The sequence below is a fragment of the Pelophylax lessonae genome (genome assembly GCF_965119305.1).
Source record: "Pelophylax lessonae genome assembly, chromosome: 2".
Lineage (NCBI taxonomy): Eukaryota > Metazoa > Chordata > Amphibia > Anura > Ranidae > Pelophylax > Pelophylax lessonae.
Genome location: NC_138769.1, coordinates 156,644,635 through 156,672,378, shown reverse-complemented (window position 1 = coordinate 156,672,378; position 27,744 = coordinate 156,644,635). Strand labels below are relative to the sequence as shown.

The window sequence follows — 27,744 nt, the reverse complement described above, 5'->3', positions numbered from 1 at the left end:
TAGGGCTGTAAAACACAGTAGGGTATTTATTTTTCCTTTGTGAAATATTTCCCTAAAGCAAAAATCACTGCTTTGAAGACAAATTATACATAAGCAACAAAGACATTATGTTTTATCCAGAATTCCTGCAATGTCAAGTTCATAGAGTTCAGTGTTAAAATATCTATTTTCCGTCACAGCTTATGTACGGAAAGAGTCCAAGAATGGGAAATAAACCTTTTTCTGTGCTGCACACACAGGTATGTAATGTCCTCCTGTATGTGTAAGTAGAATGGGATTCACAAAAGAAGAAGCTAGTTCTTGGCTCATTTCTCCTGGGATAACACGATCAGTGTCGCCATAAACATGAAGGGATGGGACAGTGATGGGCTGCTGGTAAAATTTTGCATGTTCAGTAGCACGACTTTTGAATCCAGCGACCAAGATAGCAAAGTCAAACTGGAAGCGAGGGTCTCCACCTTGTTTTAAAGAGCATATCATGGCCACTAGAGCGGCTCCTTGGCTGAAACCCAATATTCCATTGAAGGGCCCAAGTTCAGAAAAGGCCTTAGCCACAGCTTGCAGCGATTCCTCTAATCCTACGCAGGTTGTAGTTTCAGCCATGGCATTAAAACTGCTCTGCTCAGGATCCGAGAACCACCAGCCCCTGGGATCTTCTCGTTGAATATCTGCACCCCCTTCATTGGAGTCAACATCTACAAAGAAAAAGTAGTCAGGTCTAGTAAATCTCATAACTTTCAGCAAACTCCTTATTTCAGGTAAAAAACATTTTTATTTTGAAAAACTGGAACTGGAGTCTAGATCTTACGGTTCTTATGTCTCTGGTCTATTGGTGAGAACTCCTTGCTAAGTTTTGAAAGTTTCCAGAGATAGTTAGGCATCCCCCCTCTCTAATTGCATACCTCTCTTCAGAAATCTCCTGTGAACCCGATTCTAGGACAATATCCCCCCGGACAATATCCCCACTGGACAACATCCCCCCTGAACAACATCCCCCCTGAACAACATCCCCCTGGACAATATCCTCCTAGACAATATCCCCCCTCTAACCCTATGTCCAGGGGGATGTTTTCCGGGGGGGATATTGCCCGGGGGATGTTGTCCCGGGGGGATTATGTCCAGAGGGATGTTTTCCAGGGGGGGGGATATTGTCCTGGGGAATATTGCCCGGGGGATAATGTCCGGGGGGATATTGTCCTGATACAGTGAACCCAGGTCAGCAAGATTAGCGAGAGGGTTCTTGATGCCCTAGGCTCACAGGAAGTTGTTGGGTATTATTCAACCTGGAACAGGAACACCATCTAATGGTGAAAACCTACTGTGGGGGACAGCTACACTGGTAGAGTGAGTATTGCAGCTATAGCCTGGCCAATTTATTAAAGAATAAAACACATTTTAAATGCACTTAGGCTTTAAAACTCCAACAGGAAGAGTGGGACCCTCTTGTATCTACCCACAGTCAAGTGTGCATTCCTGGGAATTCAAGTGTACAGATCTCCTTTCCAGAGTGCCTGGGAGACATAAGCATCTAGAGGTTTAACACCATAGCATCAGCCAAAAAGCTGAAATATCAATTTTGGAGAAACAACCACAAGCACTCTTTTTACAGCCATACATAGTTTGTGTTTTTTTTTATTTTTTACATTCACACCAATACATATAAAAAGAAATGACCAGCCACTAAGACAGTGGTCAATATGTTTATTTTAGCCCTTGCATGATCATGTACTATGCAATCACGAACCCAAAAGGCCTCTTGGCTCCCAGCCTGGCTTAGTTCTGTCAGCGAGCTGAGGCTGCAGTGTGGCTAGGCAGGCACTCCTACTCTTACTACTAGTGACCTGGAACGATTTGACATCATTGCGTGCTCATTTCTGTGCGGATTACTAGTAGTTCAGAAGAGAGAAGTCATATAGTGCTTCCAAAATTGAAAATTGAAATAAGTACTGCAAGTAAGAATGCGTATCTGACTTTGGTCTAATGACTGCCATTAAATCAGACTGTCCATATTAAATAAAATAAAAATATAATTTAGTCCTAACTTTAATGCTGACAATACACTTGTCAATTTTGGAAATTTTAGATCAGCTTTAAATAAAAAATAAAATAAAAATAGAATCAGATGAAAACTGAAAAGCCCTCAGCAATTTGCCACTCAGTGTTTTAAAAATGTAACAGTTTTGAGCAACCTAATTCCCAAAACCACTGGTTTGCCAGTGTAAGGATATTTCCGATACTGTTCCACCCCAATTTCAATTTGTGCACTTGAAATTGTGGGAAATTGTTGTGGACTTTAAAGCGGAGTTCCACCCTGGGAATACAAAATACCCCCTGTCGTCAGGGCTAGTACATTCCACAATGGCTAGCCTCTGATCTGTCCCGGGTTGCACTTACCTTTTAGGAGAAATACTTACCTTGAAAAAGTATTGTCCAGCGCTGCCATCTCAGGTGTGGGCAGCTTGAAGCCAGCGCGATCCTCTTCTGCGTCCTCTTCCTTCTTCTTCTGTTCCACGATGCACTGCACCGGCCCCACCGTCACTTCCGGTGCGCGCGCGTCATACCTCCACAGCTTCTGACGTCGGGGCCGGTGCAGGCGCAATGATTCCTGGGAGCGATGACGTTCAGCTCCCAGGAATCATTGCAAAAGCCAGGAAGTGACGAATGGCCGTGGCCGTCGAGGGGAGGAAGAAGGAAGTAAGGTAAGTATATTTTCTCTACGAGGTAAGTAAAAAAAAAAGAAAAAAAATTGTGATTATCCATTTGTTTTTCAGGTGACCCGGAGCGAGAAGATGGAGGTAAGTATAAATTTAGGGTGGAACTCCACTTTAAGAGCCGGTTCACACTGGGGCGACTTGTCAGGCGACTTGGTCGCCTGACAAGTCGCCGTGGGTCGTTTGCCATAGATTAGCACAGGACCCGTTCTAATAGGAGCGACACAAGTCGCTCCGACTTAGAAAAAGGGTCCTGTACTACTTTGGGGCGACCTGGAGTGACCTGCATTGACTTCAATGATATGAAGTCCATGCATGTCGCTCCGAGATCGCGGTGCGCGCTGTGCACCGCGACTTCACAGGTCGCCCCGGCAAGTCGGATCGCCTGTATGTGAACCGGCTCTTAAAGTGGCTGTAAACCTCAGACATGAAATATGAACAAAGCGTATCCCTCTATAGTGTGTCTCAAATACAAGCTCTAATGCCTGGTACACACTAGCAAGTTTGTTTGTTCAACCCAGCGGGCTGAAAAAAAGAAAAAACAAAAAAACTTAAGGGCTCAGGAGGAGTCGCTGTACTATCCAAAGTTAGTACAGCAATCTCCCTGCGGATTGAAGAGTCAAGAACTCACTGCTCAAGGTGGTGTAATTGCCTGATGACTCACACCGGTGCATGCCCCGGCTCGCCTCCGTGAAAACTTGATAAAGGAAAAGGAATTGACAGCACTCCAGGTTGAGTCAAAATCCAGATTTATTGACTGGACATCCAAATATGACAATCGTGACAAGGTAGACGTGTTTTACACACTGACTGTGTGCTTAATCATTAATGATTAAGCACACAGTCAGTGTGTGAAACGCGTCTACCTTGTCACGATTGTCATATTTGGATGTCCAGTCAATAAATCTGGATTTTGACTCAACCTGGAGTGCTGCTAATTCCTTTTCCTTTATCAAACTCCCTGTGGAGCTATTGCCCCCACCTAAACACACTGTACTGCTGCTGTACACACAGGACCGAATGTCAGCCGATTTCTATTGAACCAGTGGACGCCTGATATTGTGCCCATGTATACAGGGCCTAAAGTGGTTCTAAAGACAGAAGGTTTTTTTAATTGAATGCATTTGATGTATTAAGATACCCCAGGTTTGGTACCAGGGGAGTTAGAGGTAGTGTAGGTAAGGAAGAGCAGGTCGTTAATATTATCCCCATAGAGTAGTGGGTATTAATGTCCGACAGGATTGGGGATGCCACTCAGTGCGCTTCTTGCGGCATGTATGAGTTTCTTGATGAACCAATCGAGGACGAATACTGCTGTGCAAGATGCGAGCGACTTGTTGCTCTGGAAGCCCACATCGTGGATCTAGAGAGCAAAGTGACAAGACTGCGTGGCATCTACAACCTGGAAAGGAGCTTGGACATTACCCATCAGGCGCTGGCAGGGGCCAGCATAGAGGAGGGAGGAGAAGAGGAGACGCAAGCAGCAGAGGTACGCAGCTGGGTGACTGTTAGGAATGTTAGTGGGAGGAGTGTCAGGGAGGCCAGTCCTGAGTTGGTACACCCGAACATATCTGCCGAGTTGCAGGTTGAGGGGGATATCAACTCAGGGGTGGCAGTGCTGGAGCATGCGCCCTCCCCCAGCTGCCAGGGGAGGGACGGCTCCAGGAAGAAGGGGGCCGTAACTCAGGAAAGGTAAGAAAGGTTGTGGTAGTGGGGGACTCAATTATCAAGAGGACAGAGAGGGCAATCTGTAAAAAAGATCTCGTGAACCGAACAGTTTGTTGTCTACCGGGCGCCCGCGTTCGGCATATCGCAGATCTGGCAGACAGATTGTTGTGTGGGGCTGGGGATGACCCAGCGGTCATGGTGCATGTGGGCACTAATGACAAAGTTAAAGGTAGGTGGAGGATGCTAAAGAACGATTTCAGGGACTTAGGTACTAGATTGAGGAAAAGGACCTCCAAGGTGGTTTTCTCTGAAATACTGCCTGTACCTCAAGCCACACAAGAGAGGCAGAAGGAGATTAGGGAACTTAACAAGTGGCTGAGGAATTGGTGTAGGAAGGAAGGGTTTGGGTTCCTGGAGAACTGGGCTGACTTCTCAGTCGGCTACCGGTTCTTTAGTAAGGATGGGCTGCACCTTAATGGGGACGGTACAGCTCTTTTGGGGAGAAAGATGGCCACCAAGTTGGAGGGGCTTTTAAACTAGGAGACGGGGGGGTGGGCTCAGAAGTAGAGTCAGGAGGGAGGGAGCAAAGGACTGAAGGCAGTTGTAGGGTCAGCAGCGACAGTAGGTCCACAGCGTCAATCGGCAGGTCTGTGCGGGAAAACCTCAGACCGAACAGGAATAAACATAACCAATCAACGTCTGCAAAACTAAGAGGGGTATATGCTAATGCCAGGAGTCTAGCTAATAAAATAGATGAGTTGGAAATGTTAGTTCATGAAGAGGACATAGACCTTGTGGGAATAGCGGAGACTTGGTTCGACCCCTCACATGACTGGCTGGCAAATATCCAAGGGTATTCGGTGTACCAGAAGGACAGGGTAGGAAAAAGAGGGGGAGGGGTATGTCTCTACGTCAAGAACAATGTAAGGGTGATAGAGCGGAGTGACATTACGGGAGGGATGAGTATGGAGTTAGAATCCGTGTGGGTAGAACTCCTTAGGGAAGGAGAAAAGGGAAAAGTAATTGTGGGGGTTTGCTATAGGCCACCTAAACAAGGGGAGGAGGTAGAGCTGGAATTTTTAGCACTGTTGGGTAAAGTGGCAAAGCTAGGATCTGTCATCATATTGGGGGGACTTCAATTATCCCGACATTGACTGGGAAGAGGGGACTGCACACTCACAGAAGGCCCGTCTATTCACGGAAACCTTACAGGACAACTACATGTCACAGTTGGTGGACTCTCCGACTAGAGAAAATGCAGTCCTGGATCTATTGATCACTAATGACCCAGACATAATCTCGGAGGTAGGAGTCAAGGACAACCTGGGCTCTAGCGATCACAGGATAATCACATTCAGTGTAAATAACAATAGAACAAGGCAAGTAGGGAACATAAGAACCCTTAACTTCAGAAGGGCAAACTTTCCAAAATTGTTCTCATTGATGGAAAGGGTAAACTGGGACCGAACCCTAGGATCCCTGACCACAGAGATAAAATGGGAATGCTTTAGAAACATATTAGGCAAAGGCATCTTGCAGTGCATTCCTATGGGAAATAAATTTAGAAGAGACAAAGCCAAACCTGGCTGGCTAAACCGTAGCGTTAAAAACCTTATTAGGGGAAAAAAATTGGCCTTCAGGAAATATAAATCAGAAGGCACAGTATTGGCTTTCGACCAATACAAGGAGGCAAATAAGAAGTGTAAACACAAAATCAAGATGGCTAAAATAGACTTTGAGAGACAAATAGCGGAGGATAGTAAAAAAAACCCAAAGAAATTCTTTAAGTATATCAATAGCAAAAAAACTAGGGCAGAGCATATTGCACACATAATTAGAGATGATGGGAGGATGGTTACAGAGGACACTGAAAAAGCAACCGTGCTGAATGCTTTTTTCTCGTCAGTATTTACACAGGAAACGGAGGGGTACACTGACCATGACTGTTTGGTTAGTAGTAATACACAGGACTTGCCATTATGGCTAAAAGAGGGGGAAATCAGGGAAAGGCTGGATAAACTTAACACAAACAAATCACCAGGCCCGGATGGCATGCATCCGTGAGTACTCAAGGAACTCAGTAAGGTTATATCCAGACCACTGTTCCTGATCTTTGCGGACAGTATTAGGACAGGAGAAGTACCAGGAGATTGGAGGAAAGCTAACATGATTCCGATATTCAAAAAGGGTCAGAGGCATGTCCCGGGAAATTATAGGCCTGTCAGTTTGACATCGATAGTATGTAAACTTCTGGAGGGGATGATAAGGGACTATATCGTAGAGTTTGCTAAAGACAACAGCATCATCAGTAATAACCAGCACGGGTTTACAAAGGGGCGTTCTTGTCAAACCAATCTATTAGCATTCTACGAGGAGGTGAGCTGTGAGCTAGATAGGGGCAGACCAGTGGATGTGGTGTACCTAGATTTCGCTAAGGCGTTTGATACAGTTCCCCATAAGCGCTTAATTTATAAAATAAGGTCTGCAGGTATCGACAGCAGGGTGTGCTTTTGGATACGGAACTGGCTTAAAGGGCGTGTCCAAAGGGTGGTAATAAACAGCGCATACTCAGACTGGTCTGAGGTAGTAAGCGGGGTGCCCCAGGGCTCAGTCCTGGGACCAACCTTGTTCAATTTATTCATAAACAACATTGAGGTCGGGGTCAGTGGTTCAATAGCAGTTTTTGCAGATGACACAAATTGGGCAGGGCAATAACCGCAGAGCATGAAGCAGATATACTACAGAATGACCTGGACAAAATAACGGAGTGGGCAACGACTTGGCAAATGAGGTTTAACGTAGAGAAGTGTAAGGTTTTGCACTTGGGGACTAGAAACATAAAAGCACAATACACGTTAGGAGGGGAACCCTTGGGGGAATCAAAAATGGAGAAGGATCTGGGAGTCTTGGTTGATGATAGACTAGGCAACAGCATGCAATGTCAGGCGGCAGCTGCCAAAGCTAGCAGAATATTAGCATGCATAAAGGGATGTATTCCAGAGATAAGACTATAATCCTTCCACTTTATAAAACTCTGGTCCGACCGCATCTGGAGTATTCTGTCCAGTTCTGGTCGCCAGTCCTTAGGAGGGATGTGTTGGAGCTGGAGAGAGTCCAGAGAAGGGCAACTAAACTAATTAGGGGATTGGAGGACCTGGATTATGAAGAGCGTCTGCAATCGCTTGATTTATTCTCCCTGGAGAAGAGACGCCTGAGGGGGGACATGATAGCAATGTTTAAATATCTCAATGGGGATCTCAGCTTAGAAAAAAAGCTGTTTAGTCGAAGGGATTGCATGAGGACTCGGGGGCATACAATGCGATTAGAGGAGAAGCGTTTTAACCTCAGGCAACGTGGGGGGTTCTTTACTGTTAGGGCTACAAGATTGTGGAATTCTCTACCACGAGAGGTGGTTTCTGCGGGTAGTATGGTGGCTTTCAAAAGACTATTGGCCTGCATCTCAAGGATCAGAACATTCAGGGGTATGAGAGATGATTACAGCCACACACACCTAAAAAAAAAAAAATCACAGGTTGAACTGGATGCACAGGTTGAACTGGATGGACTATTGTCTTTATTCAACCTCACCTACTATGTTACTATGATAAAAAAAACCTTCTGTGTGCAGCAGCCCCCCTAATACTTACCTGAGCCCCATCTCGATCCAGCGATGGTGCAGGAGAGACTTGTCTGTCTGGGTCTCTCCCTCCTGATTGGATGAGACACACAGTGCGTGCCACTGGCTCCCGCTGCTGTCAATCGAAGTCAGTGATCCAATGAGGAGAGAGAGAGGGTGGGCCCAAGCTGTGGCCCCATGTCTCAATGGACACACAGAGCAGCAAGTCGACTTGGGTGCCCCCATAGCTTTGGGGGCACTTGGCAGGAGAGAGGGGCCAGAAGTGCCCGCAAGGGACCCAAGAAGAGGAGTCTCTGGGCTGCTCTGTGCAAAACCATTGCACAGAGCAGGTAAGTACAACATGTTTTTTTTTTTAAACCAAAAAAAAAAAAAGGCTTTAGTATTACTGTAAGTGTCTATTCTGTCTGCAGATTCATTCCTCTGTTATCAGTATGAATCACTTCTAAGTTTTCCTGACACCAAGAGGCAAAAGGTGACAGGGTAGGATTTGACAGCCTCAGCTCTGTTCCTGTGTGAAGGGGGGTATGTCCCTTCCCTCCAATCAGCTCTCTCTCCTCACTGAACTCTGCAGAGCATAATTTCAGCTCCAAGCCTTCTGAAGCTCATTTAAATTCTGCACTTTGAACAGCTATAGAGAAGAGAAGATTTGTTTCATCTCTTTGTATCACTTGAGGCCAGTCACTTCACTGGGTATATGGAAGGGTTTATAACCACTTTAAATTTCCAACAATCATGTTTTCAACCAAAAACTTATAGAACGCTTTCACAAGGGCCAAACAGCTGACAAGTGTCCAGTATAAAGCTTAGTATACATTTGGAAATATTGTTGCAATTTTAGAAGCTATTTACAAAAAAATAAATTTGGAACTGAATGGTCTATAGCAGTGATGGCAAACCTTGGCACCCCAGATGTTTTGGAACTAAATTTCCCATGATGCTCATGCACTCTGCAATGTAGTTGAGTATCATGGGAAATGTAGTTCCAAAACATCTGGGGTGTCAAGGTTTGCCATCACTGGTCTATAGACCATTCAGTTCCAAATGTATTTTTTTGTAAATAGCTTCTAAAATTGCAACAATATTTTCAAATGTATACTAAGCTTTATACTGGACACTTGTCAGCTGTTTGGCCCTTGTGAAAGCGTTCTATAAGTTTTTGGTTGAAAACATGATTGTACTGCTTCAATCGCCTCCCAGTTTCAGGTGACCAAAGATCAAAACTGCAGTGGGAATCGGATATAAATAAAAATGTATTTTTCACAGACTTTAACTCCAATTTTAATAATTTGGCCAGTTAAAATTCTATAACGTTGCGGACATTTTACCACTCATCCAAGAGACTTTTCTCAACCTTTTAACTCTGGACCCTTCAGGTTTCTGGGAACTACTGCTAAAATGATTATATCTACAGATTATAGTACATAAGCATGATCAGTAATTGTAGAAAGTTTTAAATAAAAGAAAAAAAAAAAAAAAGGAGAAGAAGAAGGTGTTGTACCTTCTGAACGGATATTTGCAAAAAAATTATTTTCAGTATTATTCTGGAATAACAGAAAAGAAATGCAGACAGAAAAAATGGTGTTCTCTAACACTAATGGTTAATGTAGAAGTACCCCACTTTTATGGTCAATGGAAAACTGCCACTGTGCAGGGTGGCCATTGTAGGTGGGAGTTCAATGTTCCATTGCTTAGGGAACCTCTAGCAATCTCAGAAGGAACTCTGGTTGAGAAAAGGTCAAACAAGGATGCTGTGGAGGCAACAGACATCCTCTTTGTTAACTGATGTCATTGGTTGTTAGGATGCCAGTGACTAGAAAGTTGTAATGGTGTGTAGCGGGTGCTACCTGCCGATCTGTCCCCCCTTCTCCTGTCAGTAGGGAGACTCGTAGGGGAGAGAGCTCAGAGCATGGCCACAGTAGAAGGCCAGACAAATGTGCAGAGAGAGGGAGAGCGCAGCTGCAGGTGTGTGTGTTCTCTCCTGGCCGCTACTCGTTCTGTCCCCCACCCTTTTTTTTTACCTTCCTGCTTAGGGCCACCACTGCCGTGACAAAGGGAGAAGCGAGCTTGGGTTGTCAGTGACCTCCCTTCTTCTGTCAAGCAGTGAGGGACAAATGAACAGCCAGGACAAGTGCAGCATAGGACATGTAGTCCTGGGAGACAGACAGCTCCATTTAAATTATTGGAAGGCAAACTACAGACCCCAGCAGGCACGGCTGGAAGAGGAGGGATAACCTGGAGCCCGGGAAAAAAGGAGAGGAGTGTGTGTGAAGAGAGAGGAAGGGAGGCTGAAGTGGCTCACAGGGAGACAGAGATACCAAGCCTCAAAAAAAGCCCCTTTGCTGTGCCACAGTCTACACCCAACAGAGGGGACAGAGGACAGGAGTGGTGAGGTGATAGGACTGTGTGGTGGAACCTAAGGGAGACAGAGCCACGCTTTTCTTGAGACTACTGGGAGAGTGCTGCCGTGCTGCCAGGAGACTTAGAAGACCCAGGAACAGTGTCACCCACACGGTCCACCACCGTTCCGCCCAGGGACCCTAATCGGTGACCCATTGCCACCCAGCCCAGTGGAGAAGACCCACACGGCTTCATGGATCACAACATGAGTCCAGGTCAGCCGCTGTCCGGTCCCCTTGTCAGTTTCGGTACCAGTCATCTTGATTGGCCATCAGGAGGGGATCCTGTACCTTACTACACCGCTAGGAGTGACAGGAGCCTGAACCAGCATCTGGGATTACCATTGTGTCATCGCACAGAGGATTGGTGAGCGGGGGCAAACCCACCATCCTTCTTAACACAGTACTGACACTGCATGAAGACACCAATTTCCCTTTCTAGTGTCATGGGATGCTTGTTTGGAGCTGCCACCTTTAAAAATGTATCCTCATAAATCATTCTAGAGGATTACTGCTTCACGTGAGTTTGTTTAAACTTACTCTTAAAACAAGGGCCCCACTGTTTGCTAGCAGAAGATACTAGTACTCTTCACCCAAGGATCTGTTAACGCAATGGAAATGTGTTTACTGCACCTGTTTAACCCATTTTTGTCATGCTTATCTCTCATTGGTGTTTGGGGGCCCAGAAGGAGCTGAGAAGTTGACAAACCTTCTCTCCTCCCTCTCAGCGTCGGTGTTATGGGCATATAAATTACTGTCTTTTCTATACTTACAGTTGCTACAGTTGCTAAATATTGAAGGTAATTGTTTCTATTGTATTGATTCTCTGCAGCAAGGTTTAACAGTGCTGTAGGTTGCCATATGTTTTAAAAGGTGATAATATATTCAACTTGTTTGTCACTACCAGGTGTGTGTCTTTTCTTTTGTTGATAATCCACAGCCAGGATAACAGTATTTTACACTTGTGTTCTTAAATGTGTTTGCACTAACCAGGTGTGCCAGAGGAGCGGAGGTCAATCTTGGCGTGGAGGCAGACATCAGAGAACCCAAAATCACCAAGCAGGTCCTTCGGGGGCGCGCTACAGGTGCATAATGAAAACCCGTGGCTTTGTGTAACTGAATGGAAGGCTTGATCCATCAGCGTCAGAAACACACCCCAACATTTATATCCACATGGGTAACAAGTCACTATAATCCAATCACCATGAAACGTGTCACGGTAGATACTGGTTTCTTAAAAAATGCTGAGAGGTAGGAAAGTTTGTAAAACTATCACGGTCCAGTTCCATAATCTATTCATCATGGTGCTATGAAGTTTGCGTCACATGGCTAAAGGTCGGAATTGCCCTCAAGTCAGCAATCTACAGTATATATGATACAGTATTAGGGCTCTTTCACACGGGCGTTACGTATGTCCGTTTTTCATCCCATCCGTTTGCGGATGAAAAACGGACATAATGTATCTCTATGTAAATACGGATGTCATCGGATGATCATCCTCTGACATCCGTTTTTTGTCAGTTCAGTTCAGTTTTTTTGAACGGAGGAGAACCCTATTTTTTCTTCCTTTCAAAAAACGGAACTGAAGCAAAAACGGATGTCAGTGGTGTCATCCGCAGACATCCGTATTTACATAGACATGCATTATGTCAGTTTTTCATCCGCAAACGGATGGGATGAAAAACGGACATACGGACCGGATGACACAAGTGTCATCCGTGTCCGTTACAAAAAAAAAAAAAAAAGGACCTGATCGGGAAAAAAAAAAAAGGAACGCCCGTGTGAAAGAGCCCTTACAGGAATAGAAGAGACATCAGTGGAGGACTTGCTGGGAAAAAAAAAAAGTTTACTCTTTGCTGTATAGAAGAGATCTTAAAGTGGTTGTAAAGTCAGGATGATAAAACACTGCCATCCCCTCTGTTTAATTAAGGCGTACAGCACTGTGTCCCTTTTTTTAAGAATTCTAATTGTAAATACCTAATCTCACAGCAATGACTTGCTGTCAGTGACATTCCTCTGCTCAATCTTCCCTGTGTAAGGAATGAAGAGGGTAGGCCTGAGATAACCCTCTGACATCAGCTGGCCAGCAGAGGAAGTTCATGTGACCGCTGTGAGATTATATATATAATATATATCTTGATTTATTTTTTTAAGGGTTACAAATGCTTTAAGGACTTAAAGCTGAACTCTAGACAGACATACCATACCTAACAAACAATGCAGCAGTGTAATCATATATATATTGGCGCAAACAGTGTAACTAAATTTGGCTTGGTTCAATATGTTCCAATCCCTGTACAGTAGAGGAGGGGGGGGGGGGGAATCAGCAAAAGCAGTCGATCAGGTATGCTTGCTGCAGGGCAAGAAGTGTGCTGACTGGAGTAGAGAGCAGAGTGACAGAGAGATGAGTTACCATATTTATTGGCGTATAACATACACTTTATTCCCCTGAAAATAGAGTGCAAACAATACGTGCATGGCATACGCCAATATTTTTTTTTTTCTTACCAACAAGGGGGAGAGACAAGGGATCGGGTGGTCCACCCTGGGTGCCACACATTGGAGGCGTGTCAGGCCAGCCACCCCGCCTCTCCTGGCCCTGGGCCACCATACTCTAAAGTTAAGAAAAAAAATCACTGCCAGACCCTTTTTATAGATCCTTTCTACATTGTGTCTGTGTCATTGAAAATGGTGCCTGTCAATACCTCATTAGCTCCATTATTTCCGGCCGCTTTACTCTTCGCGCTCCTCCGAGCTAATAAGGTATTTAAAGGCATCGGTTTACATAGAACCGGGGGGGGGGGGGAAGCGGGGATCTCCAGGGAGTGAAAGGGGGCTGTGAAATGTAAAGGAGCTGTATAAGATAAATAGATAGAAAAGGGGCCAATGCGCTACCAGTGAAGTACAAGAATCGTGATCAAATGTGTATAAAATAAATCAAAGAAAGAGCTGCCAATTTTGTAGTGTCACCACATACCATGTAAGATAAGAAAATAAAGAAATCTGCACTCCTCTCTTCAGTGAGTGCAAACTCACTGCTGATGAAGTGAAAAAATATTCCTGTGTGTTCAAGTGCATGAAAACTCACTAATAATAAAAATAAAACTAAGAAATTTGTTCAATTATGTATCAAAAATAAATCAGCACAAAAAATATTGAATCACATACTCAAAGTGACCATTATGCAAACATGTGCAAGTAACCCAAAAGGGTGTGTATCCAAGGTACAAGTGCAGTCTTGATGAATAAGTGTGCTTATACAAAACCACCACTATTGGACAATCCCCAGATATAAATATACATATAATAAAATAATCTAATATATTACACTGGTGGTGAATAAACGTTCATAGAAAAAAAGTATCCATGTGCAAAGTGCAAAATAAATTTATTTTATTTTGTTATTTCAGGTACTTATATAGCGCTGTCAATTTATGCAGCGCTTTACATATACATTGCACATTCACATCAAAATAATCAATAAATCAATGGATATATTGCACTGGGGATAAACGTTAGAGGAAAAGTGTCCATGTGCAAAGTAATCAATAAATCAATAGATATATTGTACCGAAAGTGATGTCACCCGGCTCCTCCCGACGCTTTGCTCAAGGGACCCTTGAGAAACTCACGTGTGGTCAGTGACGCAACGCGTCGGGAGGAGCAGGATGACGTCACTTCCAGTCTATGGCCGTGGCTGGAAGTATCGGAATCACCGCTATTGCGGTTACTCGTTTATCTTAGCCTAACTGTAAGTCCTCACTATTTTTATTTAATAAAGTATTTTTGCATACTACACCATGAGGTTTGTTCCTATTGTGTCCCTGCTATGAGGGGGGAGTCCCAAGAAGACTTTATGAGTTTTATGGAAGCGATGTGGCACAACTAACTAACCGGTCCATATATATGAGTGGGGGATTGACCAGTGATCCATACTAACCCCTGTAAGGAGGAAGACCTAGAGCCAAGCTTGCTTTGTAAAAAACGCTCATTTGAGTGTATGTGGAGGTGAGCGGCCATTGCACTCATTGTCGGATAATGGTTAAGGAATCTTTTCACATGGTGACACATCTTGCTGAAAATTGAAGATTCACCTTTTACGCATTTGAAGCACTTTATTGATATATTGATTACTTTGCACATGGACACTTTTCCTCTATGCACGTTTACTGTACTTATCCCCAGTGCAATATATCCATTGATTTATTGATAATTTTGCACATGAATACTTTTTTTCAAACCATGAACGTTTATTCACTACCAGTGTAATATATTAGATTATTTTATTATATGTATATTTATATCTGGGGATTGTCCAATAGTGGTGGTTTTGTATAAATCTAAAGAGAGAGAGAGAGAGAGAGAGAGAGAGAGGACCAAGCGCCGATCTAAGTGTAGCAATACAGGTAGTTTATTTGACACACAATAAGAATCTTACTCACAAAGGGTGTATAAAAGCAGGCATCTTAAAAGTAGTAGGGGGTCTCTGAAGTCACATCCAGGGTGGACTGTCCGGTCAGGCAGTAGCGCTGATGCTGTAGAGGACAAGCGGCGATCTCCTGTTGCGAGGCAGGGGACGTGCTGATCCTCAGCGGTGGTGATGCAGCGTGGGTCCGCCGGTCGGATGGCTGTGATGTCACTTCCTGAGACACCAGGGAGATAGAACGGCGATGCGTTGTGGAGTTTTGTATAAGCACACTTATTCATCAAGCCTGCACTTGTACCTTGGATACACACCCTTTTGGGTTACTTGCACATGTTTGCATAATAGTCACTTTGAGTATGTGATTCAATATTTTTTTTAGCTTATTTATTGTTGATACATAATTGAACACATTTATTAGTTTTATTTTTATTATTAGTGAGTTTTCACGCACTTGAATACACAGGAATATTTTTTCACTTCATCAGCAGTGAGTTTGCACTCACTGAAGAAAGGAGCGCAGATTTCTTTATTTTCTTCTCTTAAAAAGGGGCTGTGTACTGTGCGGGGGGGGGGGGGGGGACTGTGTAATGTAAAGGGGGGCTGTATAATGAAAGAGGCTGTGTACTGTGCAGGGGAATGAGGCTGTGTAATGTAAAGGGGGACTGTATAATGAAAGGGGCTGTGTACTGGGCAGGAGGAGGGGGCTGTGTAATGGAAAGGGGCTGTGCAATGGAAAGGGGCTGTGCAATGGAAAGGGGCTGTGCAATGGAAAGGGGCTGTGCAATGGAAAGGGGCTGTGCAATGGAAAGGGGCTGTGCAATGGAAAGGGGCTGTGCAATGGAAAGGGGCTGTGCAATGGAAAGGGGCTGTGCAATGAAAGGGGCTGTGCAATGAAAATGGCTGTGCAATGAAAGGGGCTGTATAATGTGCAGGGGAAGGGGCTGTGTAATGTAGAGGGGGGCTGTATAATGAAAAGGGCTGTGTACTGTGCAGGAGGAGGGGGCTGTGTAATGTAAAGGGGCTGTGCAATGTAAAGGGGCTGTATAAATGAAAGGGGCTGTATAAATGAAAGGGGCTGTATAAATGAAAGGGGCTGTATAAATGAAAGGGGCTGTATAAATGAAAGGGGCTGTATAAATGAAAGGGGCTGTATAAATGAAAGGGGCTGTATAAATGAAAGGGGCTGTATAAATGAAAGGGGCTGTATAAATGAAAGGGGCTGTATAAATGAAAGGGGCTGTATAAATGAAAGGGGCTGTATAAATGAAAGGGGCTGTATACTGTGCAGGAGAAGGGGGCTATGTAATGTAAAGGGGGGCTGTATAATGAAAAGGGTCTGTGTACTGTGCAGGGGGATGGGGCTGTGTAATGTAAAGGGTAGCTGTATAATGAAAGGGGCTGTGTACTGTGCAGGAAGAGGGGGCTGTGTAATGTAAAGGGGCTGTGCAAAGTAAAGGGGCAGTATAATGAAAGGGGCAGTATAATGAAAGGGGCAGTATAATGAAAGGGGCAGTATAATGAAAGGGGCAGTATAATGAAAGGGGCAGTATAATGAAAGGGGCAGTATAATGAAAGGGGCAGTATAATGAAAGGGGCAGTATAATGAAAGGGGCAGTATAATGAAAGGGGCAGTATAATGAAAGGGGCAGTATAATGAAAGGGGCAGTATAATGAAAGGGGCAGTATAATGAAAGGGGCAGTATAATGAAAGGGGCAGTATAATGAAAGGGGCAGTATAATGAAAGGGGCAGTATAATGAAAGGGGCAGTATAATGAAAGGGGCAGTATAATGAAAGGGGCAGTATAATGAAAGGGGCAGTATAATGAAAGGGGCTGTATAATGAAAGGGGCTGTATAATGAAAGGGGCTGTATAATGAAAGGGGCTGTATAATGAAAGGGGCTGTATAATGAAAGGGGCTGTATAATGAAAGGGGCTGTATAATGAAAGGGGCTGTATAATGAAAGGGGCTGTATACTGTGTAAGGGAAGGGGGCTATGTAATGTAAAGGGGGGCTGTATAATGAAAGGGGCTGTGTACTGTGCAGGGGGATTGGGCTGTGTAATGTAAAGGGGGCTGCGTAATGATTGGGTCCCCAGGTCCACGTCCCCTCTCAACCTGGCTGTTACAGTGTGACAGAGCTTTGTAAATCTCAGGACCAGACAGAGAAATATACAAATCCTGGGAAAATGGCTCCCTTATATGTATTTCAAATTGGTATTATGCTGAAGTTCAGCTTTAAAAGTTGACTATATATGGGGGTATTGTCTTCACACTTTCTGGGGTAAACTGTGCTGTAGGAATGCCACTGGGAACCTGTTGTTATCTAAATATGACAGAGGGGACATCCCCAAAATCTAATGTTATTACTGATCTGATTGACACTGTTGGTAAAATCTGGTAATACACAGCAATGAAAAAAATTCAGAAATTGCTTATGGAACCACTGTATTTTTGTGGTTCAGTTCATTTCAGCAAGCACTTTGAACATCAGTACGGGGCCTAGCAGGTGTTCAGTAAATGGGTTTTATCTTGAAAATCGACTTCGATTACAAAACTGCTTTGTTATGCTAATCTTTCAAAGATATGTTCAGTTCAACAAGTATGCTCTGACACCTTATGCTGTTGTCAACCTGCTGCTGTTATTTTCATTTACTCACAGGATTATTTTAAAGGAAATTTGTCACTTTGCCCATTTAGGGCTCCAAAGGCAAAAAAGGAGCAACGGGGGATCTCGCTGATGGAATCAGTGGGTGGATTATAAACAAAACCTCTAGCATTGCCTGGAACAGACAATGTAACAAATTCTCTATAAAGTAACCCCACTCCTATTTAAAGTGAAGCAAATCCTGCCTACAATACTTACCTGGCCCTCTCTGGATCTTCACTCTCGAGAGTTAAGTTGGATAAAGAACCTTCTGCATCTGACACTTCTGGGTGAGTTAAGTGTCTGGTCCCCCTTTGCTGTGGCTCCATTGCCTCTACATTGTCACATGAAACAGTACTGGCAAGGCAGCTGGTGGAGGGAATAACAATGTGCAGCAGGGAACGAGGCATCTAACACATAAATATGTGCCCAAGACAGAATTTCACTGTTAGGCCTGGTTCACATCTATACGGGTCACTCCTGCTGCGGGTCCACACCTGTACCCGTAGGTGCAACCACCCAAACAGGAAAATGCGCTGGATGCATGCGGGTGCCATTGTAATGGAACGCCACACACACTTGAAATCACACCCGCACTCCAAAACCCGTGCTGGCTACGATTCTAGAAATGGTGAAGGGACCTTTTACCAGAGTTTTTGGAGGCACGGCAGCCAATTCAAATGAATGGGCTGCCAAGCCTGTGCAAAACGCGGCTCACAGAGCCACATAGATGTGAACCAGACCTAAACCAGGGTATCTCAAGCAGGGTTCTGTAGAAAACAATAAAGAGTTTCTAACTTTTTTTTATTGTGTAAAAAGGGGGTGGGGCATTTTCCCACTGGTCCTTCTCCCACTGACCATTAATCTAGGGGGAGCTTCTTTAATTTATTGGCCACTAACGTATGGGACCACTACACCAAACACAAGTATAAAAAGGCGCTTTTTCACTGACCACCAATGTCAGGGGCACTACAATTTTCATTGTGTGTTTTCTTTTCTGGCCATTACCATTATTTGTTCCATTTCATTATTGTTACTAAAACAATTGTTTCTTATAGAGCAGGGGAGTTTAAAAAAAAAAAAAAATATCTGCTCTGGGTGTCAAATATGCTAGATACACTACATTATTTTATGTATTCTTATATTTACAACTTACTGACCACACATATGTTCCATGAGCTAAAAATTTAATTTTAGTAGGGTTTCCCAAGACATGAAAATGATTTTTAGGGTTCTTCTGGTGGAAAAAGGCTGATCTATGCAATTGCACATTTAAGAAATGGTCAGGGTCAGGTTTAATTATTTGACAGAGCAGCCGAGGATAGAATTTATAAAACAAGCTTATAGGAAATCTGTCACACAATCTGGCTCACTGCTCCTGATTAGCCTTGCATGGCTGTGGGATAGAATTGATAAATGTTCCCTATGTCTCCTCTGCAATAAAAACTTACAAAATGTTTGTTACAGGGTAGAGTGGGTAAAGATCAGTGTCATAAACCACCTGTGGACTGCCCGCTCTCAATGGAATGCAGATGGGGGGCCTGTACAAGCAAAGCAACGTACCTGTACCTTTTTTTTTTAACCACTTATGCCCCGGAGGATTTGGCTGCTAAACGACCAGGGGGTATTTTGCGATTCGGCACTGCGTGACTTTAACGGACAATTGCGCGGTCGTGCGACGCTGTACCTAAACGAATTTGGCGTCCTTTTTTTTCCCACAAACAGAGCTTTCTTTTGGTGGTATTTGATCACCTGTGCGATTTTTTGATCACGCGCTATAAACAAAAAAAGAGCGTCAATTTTGCAAAAATAACAATATTTTTCACATTTTTTTATATGAAATTCCCCCAAAAAAATGTAAAAATCAAAATTTAACATTTTCGGCCAATTTGTTTTATGCTACCTATGTTTGGTAAAAAAAAAAAAAAAAAAAAAAAAAAAAAAAAAAAATCGCAAAAAGCGTATTTTTATTGGTTTTTTGCAAAAGTTATCGCGTTTACTAACAAAGGGAAAGATTTTTGTCATTTTTGTTGTTTTTTTTTTAACGCGTAATGGCGGCGATCTGCGATTTTTTTTGCGGTACTGCGACATTGGGGCGGACAGATCGGACCCTTGACTGACATTTTTGACACTTTTGGAGTTACCAGTGACATTTCTACAGTAATCAGTGCTATACATATGCACTGTTACTGTAAAAATACACTGGTAGTGAAGGGGTTAACTTTATTTGGGAGGGAGGGGCTGTGTGTGTCCCTAGGGGCGTGCTTTCTACTGTGATTGGTTGTGGCTTGAGCTGTAAGGACACTGATCAACGGATCTACATACTAGATCCGTGTGATCAGTGTCTTTACACTGAGGAGAATGACAGGCAGCTTGTTTACACAAGCTGCCTGACATTCTCCCTCTCCCCCGCCGATCGCAGAGTGGCCGGCGGACATCGGGTCCGCCGGTCACATGCGCGGGGGGGGTCCGTGACCGCGCGGGTGCGCGCCGCTGGCGGCGCACGCTCGCTCCCCAGACCCTCCCAGGCTAGTGACGTACCACTACGTCACTCTGCCTGTGAGGGGCTGACCGCCGCAGTATATAGTCGTGCGGCGCTCGGCAAGCGGTTAAATAACAAAAATGTCATACTTACCTGTTCTGTGAAATGGTTTTCCACAGAACAGCCCCGATCCTCCTCTTCTTGGGTCCCCCTCTGGCTCCCCCCCCCCCCCGAAGTACCTCGCATAAGACACACAGAGCGTGGCTCCGCCCTGCCTCCTCCTCACTGTCTGATTGGGGGTGCTGGTGGTGGTGGTGGGGGGGGGGGGGGGAGAGGAGTTGCAAACTGAAAGTTTTTACCTTAATGCAGAGAGAATGCATTAAGGTTAAGCTTGGTTTAAAACTATTGTGGTTGAGAAGGGGGGGGGTGTAAATAATGGTAGTTGTGGTGTGGCAAGAACTATACCCCCTATCACCTGCAGCAAGCAATACCTCCTGCCAAATGCGACCGACTCATTTGAATTGGCCCGTGAATAAAACAGGCAGTGAGAAGGCAGCAGAACGCCTTCCAACCACCTGTTGAATGTCCTCTAAAAGGTGGTGCATTGTGAATGGCTCTTCAAAGGGTAATGCTAATATAAACAAGCCCTAAAAGTATAATAAATGCACTTACAGTGATAAAATAAAAAAGCTCATATATTAAATTTTGCATTGAAGTCATAGAGCTTTGAAGCCATGAACTGTGTGCCACATGTACAATACACAGGCTCCTGCAATGTCTGCATCCCTGCCCCAGATCGAAGTATAAATCTTCTGTTAAGAGGTTGGAGGACGCATTCCATGGATTACAAGTGTGGTGACATCACCGGAATAGTGCTGGCATGATCTCTGGCAGATACTCGCAGTACCTCTGCCGCAGTGACAGATGGGACTTGTAAATGGATGATGCGGCTATGTGGGCAGAACTACGCAAAATTTAAACAAAAACAGGACGTTTCATGGAGAAGCACCCCGCTAATAGGTATGTGTGTGTGTGTGTGTGTGTGTGTGTGGGGGGGGGGGGGGGGGGTTAGTTGGGGAAAGCAATCACATTTCACGATCACTACGGCCTATTTCACACGGGCGTACATAAATGCAAGTGCAAAGGCCATGTTTGGCACACAGGCTCGGTTCACATATATGCGATGCGGGAAGGCTGCGAATTCGCAGCCTGTTCCCGCATCGCACACGCACCCCCGGCAGTTCACACTGCCATATGCGATACGCTGGGGGTGTCAATGTAATCTTAACGACACCCCCAGTTTGATCGCAAATCGCAGTGCGATCGTGCAGTTCGCACAGGATCGGATCGCACAAGTGTGAACCGCTGTGCGATCCGATCCTGATGCGGCTGCAAAAATGCCTCCTGTGCGTGTTTGCTGCGGGAGCGATGCGAATTTAGCCATACAGTTTGTATGGCTAAACTCGCACCGCACAGCTGATCGCATGTAATGTCGGAGCAGTGCGCTCCGACATTACATGCGAACCCTGCACACACACAAGTGTGAACCGGGGCACAGGGATGAGCAGGTTCTGTGCATCCCCCTTCATGTCGATCGGGATGCAACAGCTGCATGGACACAGCCACTGCTCCAAATCTGCCATCCATGCAGGTGTGGGTACACGGCCCAAACTGCAGACGCTATGTGTTTGGGGCCGTGCACCCACACAGCTTTCAAACTGCCCGCTGCACCCCAACTGACATGAACGGGACTGCCCCTGCAGCCAAACATGGCCCTCATACAGACGTATGCTATAGTATGCCTGGGTGAAGGAGGTCTAAGGCTTCTTTTACACAGATGGCAGTCTTTATAGCCCTCTGAAAGGCAATCTGTGGTAATCAGCCAATTTACAGAAGTTAATACTGTTGCCTCCTGAATGCGTGTTTTTTTTTCAACTCCCAATGGGGATTTTACATTAAACTACCATGCCGTAACTGCCATAGATGCATCTGGCATTCAGTTGCAATGACTTCAATGGGCGAGTATGAAAGGGCTGCCACCTATCAAACTCAACATGCCAAGGTAAAACTGCAGCACTGCCGCTGTGCTAATGTGATCTCACCTATGACATCATGCTGCTAGGTATTGCGGTGGTACCCTAGGAGCCAGATAACGCTTTCAAAGTAAAGCGGCATCATGCATGATGTGATGATGCAGGGAACTTTGCTCCGCCAACATGTTGGGCATCATACCACTGAGTGGATGTATTTATTGTGTAATGGAAACTGTATTGTAATGTAGTGTAATTATACGCTGCTTTTGTACTTTATATAAAGGAAATTTTTTCAATGAAAAAAAAACCAAAACAAAACTGTGAACTCACCTCTTCAGGCCACCATGTAAATTTAGAGGTTGGCTGTAAAAACTGACCCAGAGTTGAAACCCGCTGGATAGCTCTTAAAGCCGACAGCCAATCATAGGGCCGCGTGTGTATTGTGTGTATATGTGTAGCTGTGGGGTAAGGAATGCCTCTGCCACCTATGACTGGCTTTCAGCTTCCCAGTGGGATACCTCAAGGAAGATCAGACTTGTGCCCAAACACTTCGAAGTGGGGATGGGCTCAGGCACGTTCTGGTTTGTTTTCCCAACCCACCTGAGCAATCCTGCCAGGAAGCCGTTAATGCACACTGCCAATCATGGGCAGCGTGTGTATGTGCAGCTGCGGGCCAGGAAATGCCCCATTGCCCGCTTAGTGGTGTGCAGTGACGGCTTCCTGGTGCAATTTCTCAGGTGGGTTGGGACTACGATCCCGAACAAGCCTGAGCCCATCCCTACGCCTGAGCTCATCACCATTTCCTTTGGAGGAGGATTACAACACCTGTCAGGTTTTTGCTGTCTGTACCCCTCTTAGTGAGATTCACCCTCTCTATTTTTCCCGATTACCGTTATCATCGAAAGTGAAAGAAAATTCAAATTTTTGGTTGTCCCCAGAAAAGAAGGGAAATATTCCAATGGAGACCCTAGTTCTAGTGGCACCTCAGGATTTCCTCACTTTAGAGGGATTTCTTCTCACTTCCTGTTTGGCTATGGAACAGGAAGTGAAGGAACATTTCCCCAATGGTCATAACCCCCCCTTTTACCCTATCCAAAATGAAAAAGTTTTGCTTTTAGTTCCACTTTAGGAATATATAATGAATAGAATATTTTTAAACAAGAATATAGTGTCACTAACTTACTGAAAACGTTTTACAATGCCACCACTACTGTCCTATCATGGCCATAGCACCTGAATTACTCCATATAAAGAGAGACAAGGGTGCTCACTGCAAACAGCCAATCACAGTCAGAGGGAGATCTTCTAATGTACAAGGACAGCCCCCTCCATTCACTAAGTACAGCTCTCTGAGGTGCAGGAAGCTCCTCAGCCAGGCGGGTCACGTTTCACAACTGGGCTCCCCAGTCCCCGGGCGGCTCACGTGTCACAACTGGGCTCCCCAGTCCCCCAGGCGGGTCATATGTCACATCTGAGCTCCCCAGTCCCCCCAGGCGGGTCATGTGTCACACTTGGGCTCCCCAGTTCCCCAGGCGGGTCACGTGTCACACCTGGGCTCCCCAGTCCCCCCGGGCTGGTCACGTGTCACACCCGGGCTCCCCAGTCCCCCCGGGCTGGTCAAGTGTCACACCCGGGCTCCCCAGTCCCCCCAGGCTGGTCACGTGTCACACGCGGGCTCCCCAGTCCCCCGGGCTGGTCACACTTGGGCTCCCCAGTCCCTTGGGCGGGTCACGTGTCACAGCTGAGCTCCCCAGTCCCCGGGCAGGTCACGTGTCACACCTGGGCTCCCCAGTCCCCCCCGGGCGGGTCACGTGTCACACCTGGGCTCCCCAGTCCCCCGGGCGGGTCGCGTGTCACACCTGGGCTCCCCAGTCCCCCGGGCGGGTCACGTGTCACACTTGGGCTCCCCAGTCCCCCGGGAGGGTCACGTGTCACAGCTGAGCTCCCCAGTCCCCGGGCAGGTCACGTGTCACACCTGGGCTCCCCAGTCCCCCCTGGGCGGGTCGCGTGTCAAACCTGGGCTCCCCAGTCCCCCGGGCGGGTAACGTGTCACACTTGGGCTCCCCAGTCCCCCAGGAGGGTCACGTGTCTCATCTCGGCTCCCCAGTTCCCCGGGCGGGTCCCGTGGCATACCCAAGCTCCCCAGCCCCCGGACGGGTCACAACTGGGCTCCCCAGTCCCCCAGGCGGGTCATGTGTCACATCTGAGCTACCCAGTCCCCCTGGGCGGGTCATGTGTCACACTTGGGCTCCCCAGTCCCCCCCGGGCGGGTCGCGTGTCAAACCTGGGCTCCCCAGTCCCCCGGGCGGGTAACGTGTCACACTTGGGCTCCCCAGTCCCCCAGGAGGGTCACGTGTCTCATCTCGGCTCCCCAGTTTCCCGGGCGGGTCCCGTGGCATACCCAAGCTCCACAGCCCCCGGACGGGTCACGTGTCACAACTGGGCTCCCCAGTCCCCCAGGCGGGTCATGTGTCACATCTGAGTTCCCCAGTCCCCCTGGGCGGGTCACGTGTCACACTTGGGCTCCCCAGTCCCCCGGGCGGGTCACGTGTCACAGCTGGGCTCCCCAGTCCCCCGGGCTGGTCACGTGTCACACCTGGGCTCCCCAGTCCCCCTGGGCTGGTCACGTGTCACACCTGGGCTCCCCAGTCCCCCGGGCTGGTCACGTGTCACACCTGGGCTCCCCAGTCCCCCTGGGCTGGTCACGTGTCACACCTGGGCTCCCCAGTCCCCCTGGGCTGGTCACGTGTCACACCCGGGCTCCCCAGTCCCCCCGGGCTGGTCACGTGTCACACCCGGGCTCCCCAGTCCCCCCGGGCTGGTCACGTGTCACACCCGAGCTCCCCAGTCCCTCGGGCGGGTCACGTGTCACAGCTGAGCTCCCCAGTCCCCGGGCAGATCGCGTGTCACACCTGGGCTCCCCAGTCCCCCCCGGGCGGGTCACGTGTCACACCTGAGCTCCCCAGTCCCCGGACGGCTCACGTGTCACAACTGGGCTCCCCAGTCCCCCAGGCGGGTAATGTGTCACATCTGAGCTCCCGAGTCCCCCTGGGCGGGTCATGTGTCACACTTGGGCTCCCCAGTCCCCCGGGCGGGTCACGTGTCACACCTGGGCTCCCCAGTCCCCCGGGCGGGTCACGTGTCACACCTGGGCTCCCCAGTCCCCCTAGGCTGGTCACGTGTCACACCCGGGCTCCCCAGTCCCCCCGGGCTGGTCACGTGTCACACCCGGGCTCCCCAGTCCCCCCGGGCTGGTCACGTGTCACACCCGGGCTCCCCAGTCCGCCTTGGGCTCCCCAGTCCCTCGGGCGGGTCACGTGTCACAGCTGAGCTCCCCAGTGCCCGGGCAGATCACGTGTCACACCCGGGCTCCCCAGTCCCGTCACGTGTCACACCCGGGCTCCCCAGTCCCCCCGGGCTGGTCACGTGTCACACCCGAGCTCCCCAGTCCCTCGGGCGGGTCACGTGTCACAGCTGAGCTCCCCAGTCCCCGGGCAGGTCACGTGTCACACCTGGGCTCCCCAACCCCCCCCCCCGGGCGGGTCACGTGTCACACCTGGGCTCCCCAGTCCCCCGGGAGGGTCACGTGTCACACCTGGGCTCCCCAGTCCCCCTGGGCTGGTCACGTGTCACACCTGGGCTCCCCAGTCCCCCTGGGCTGGTCACGTGTCACACCCGGGCTCCCCAGTCCCCCCGGGCTGGTCACGTGTCACACCCGGGCTCCCCAGTCCCCCCGGGCTGGTCACGTGTCACACCCGAGCTCCCCAGTCCCCCTTGGGCTCCCCAGTCCCCCGGGCGGGTCACGTGTCACACCTGAGCTCCCCAGTCCCCGGACGGCTCACGTGTCACAACTGGGCTCCCCAGTCCCCCAGGCGGGTAATGTGTCACATCTGAGCTCCCGAGTCCCCCTGGGCGGGTCATGTGTCACACTTGGGCTCCCCAGTCCCCCGGGCGGGTCACGTGTCACACCTGGGCTCCCCAGTCCCCCGGGCGGGTCACGTGTCACACCTGGGCTCCCCAGTCCCCCTAGGCTGGTCACGTGTCACACCCGGGCTCCCCAGTCCCCCCGGGCTGGTCACGTGTCACCAGAGATGTATAGTAACGAAGTAGAACTACTTAAGTACTGTACTTAAGTACCGAAATGCGGTATCTGTACTTTCCTAGAGTAGAATTTTTTTCTCCTACTTCTACTTTTACTTCACTACATTTTTTCGATGATTTCGATACTTCTACTCAAGTATTTTTTTTTTGTGCTGCATAGTTACTCGTTACTTTTAAAAAAATTACCACTGCCAGAACAGTAGATGGTAGGTTGCATAAAGCTCAAAAAAATGTGTATAATGTCATTTGTAAATCAGCGCATACGAAAATAAAGGCTGTGTATAATAAAAGCTGCTATACCAAATCTTTCCAATAAAAAGAAAATATGAAACAAACAAATAAATGGTGCTACAGCACTTAAAGTGCATCAAGAAACTACTAACAAACACAGGTTAATCATTTAAATAAATCATTTGAAATAATAAAAACAATATGATGTTCAAACTTTTGACTTATTTCTTTAATAACTACATAACACAGTACTTGTACTTCTACTTTCAGTACTTGAGTAGAAATTTTTTTTCAAAACTACTGGTACTTTTTACTTTTAGTACTTAAGTAGCAAATTTTTTGAAAAAATTACTTGCAATACTTAAGTAAAAAAAATGTTGAATACTTTAGTACTTCTACTTAAGTAACTTTTTCTGCAAGCACTTCCACTTCTACTCAAGTAATTTTTTGATCGAGCACTTGTACTTTTACTCAAGTAGAAATTTCGAGTACTTTATACAAGTCTGCGTGTCACACCCGGGCTCCCCAGTCCCCCCGGGCTGGTCACGTGTCACACCCGGGCTCCCCAGTCCGCCTTGGGCTCCCCAGTCCCTCGGGCGGGTCACGTGTCACAGCTGAGCTCCCCAGTGCCCGGGCAGATCACGTGTCACACCCGGGCTCCCCAGTCCCGTCACGTGTCACACCCGGGCTCCCCAGTCCCCCCGGGCTGGTCACGTGTCACACCCGAGCTCCCCAGTCCCTCGGGCGGGTCACGTGTCACAGCTGGGCTCCCCAGTCCCCCGGGAGGGTCACGTGTCACATCCCCAGTCCCCCGGGAGGGTCACGTGTCACACCTGGGCTCCCCAGTCCCCCGGGAAGGTCATGTGTCACACCTGAGCCCCCCAGTCCCCGGATGGGTAACGTGTCACACCTGGGCTCCCCAGTCCCCCGGGAGGGTCACGTGTCACACCTGAGCCCCCCAGTCCCCGGATGGGTAACGTGTCACACCTGGGCTCCCCAGTCCCCCCGGGAGGGTCACGTGTCACACCTGAGCCCCCCCAGTCCCCGGATGGGTAACGTGTCACACCTGGGCTCCCCAGTCCCCCCGGGAGGGTCACGTGTCACACCTGAGCCCCCCCAGTCCCCGGATGGGTAACGTGTCACACCTGGGCTCCCCAGTCCCCCGGACGGGTCACCTGTCGCCGGCTCTCTCCTTACCCGGTGGCTCTGGGATGAGCAGAGGAGCGCTGATCATTACCAGCTCCGCCCGGTTCTTCAGATTCTTCCTCAGGGATCCCGTCCTCTCCCAGAACGAGCGCTCATTCTGCCAGTATCCGTGCAGCGCCAGGATCCTCAGAAGCGGTCTGGCAACCTTGCCTTCTGCTGTGGAAGCCGCCATCTTGCTACACCCGTAACGGAGAGAGAAGTAATCTC

At 47.6% G+C, this 27,744-nt stretch overlaps 1 protein-coding gene across 1 annotated transcript; it reads right to left on the bottom strand.

The window, feature by feature from the left end:
- OVCA2 (OVCA2 serine hydrolase domain containing) lies at positions 1 to 27,744 on the bottom strand. The gene is made up of 2 exons (XM_082247330.1): positions 27,529 to 27,744; positions 1 to 695 (listed from the first exon to the last, which is right to left on the bottom strand). The coding sequence occupies exons 1-2, from the start codon at positions 27,707 to 27,709 to the stop codon at positions 181 to 183; spliced, it is 696 nt and encodes a 231-aa protein (XP_082103456.1). The 5' UTR covers positions 27,710 to 27,744; the 3' UTR covers positions 1 to 180.

Coding starts and splice junctions, on each gene's coding strand:
- OVCA2 (XM_082247330.1), bottom strand. CDS start 27,709: ATGGCGGCTTCCACAGCAGAAGGCAAGGTTGCCAGACCGCTTCTGAGG. Junction 696..27,528: donor GCTCATCCCAGAGCCACCGG/GTAAGGAGAGAG, acceptor TTTTCTTTGTAG/ATGTTGACTCCAATGAAGGG.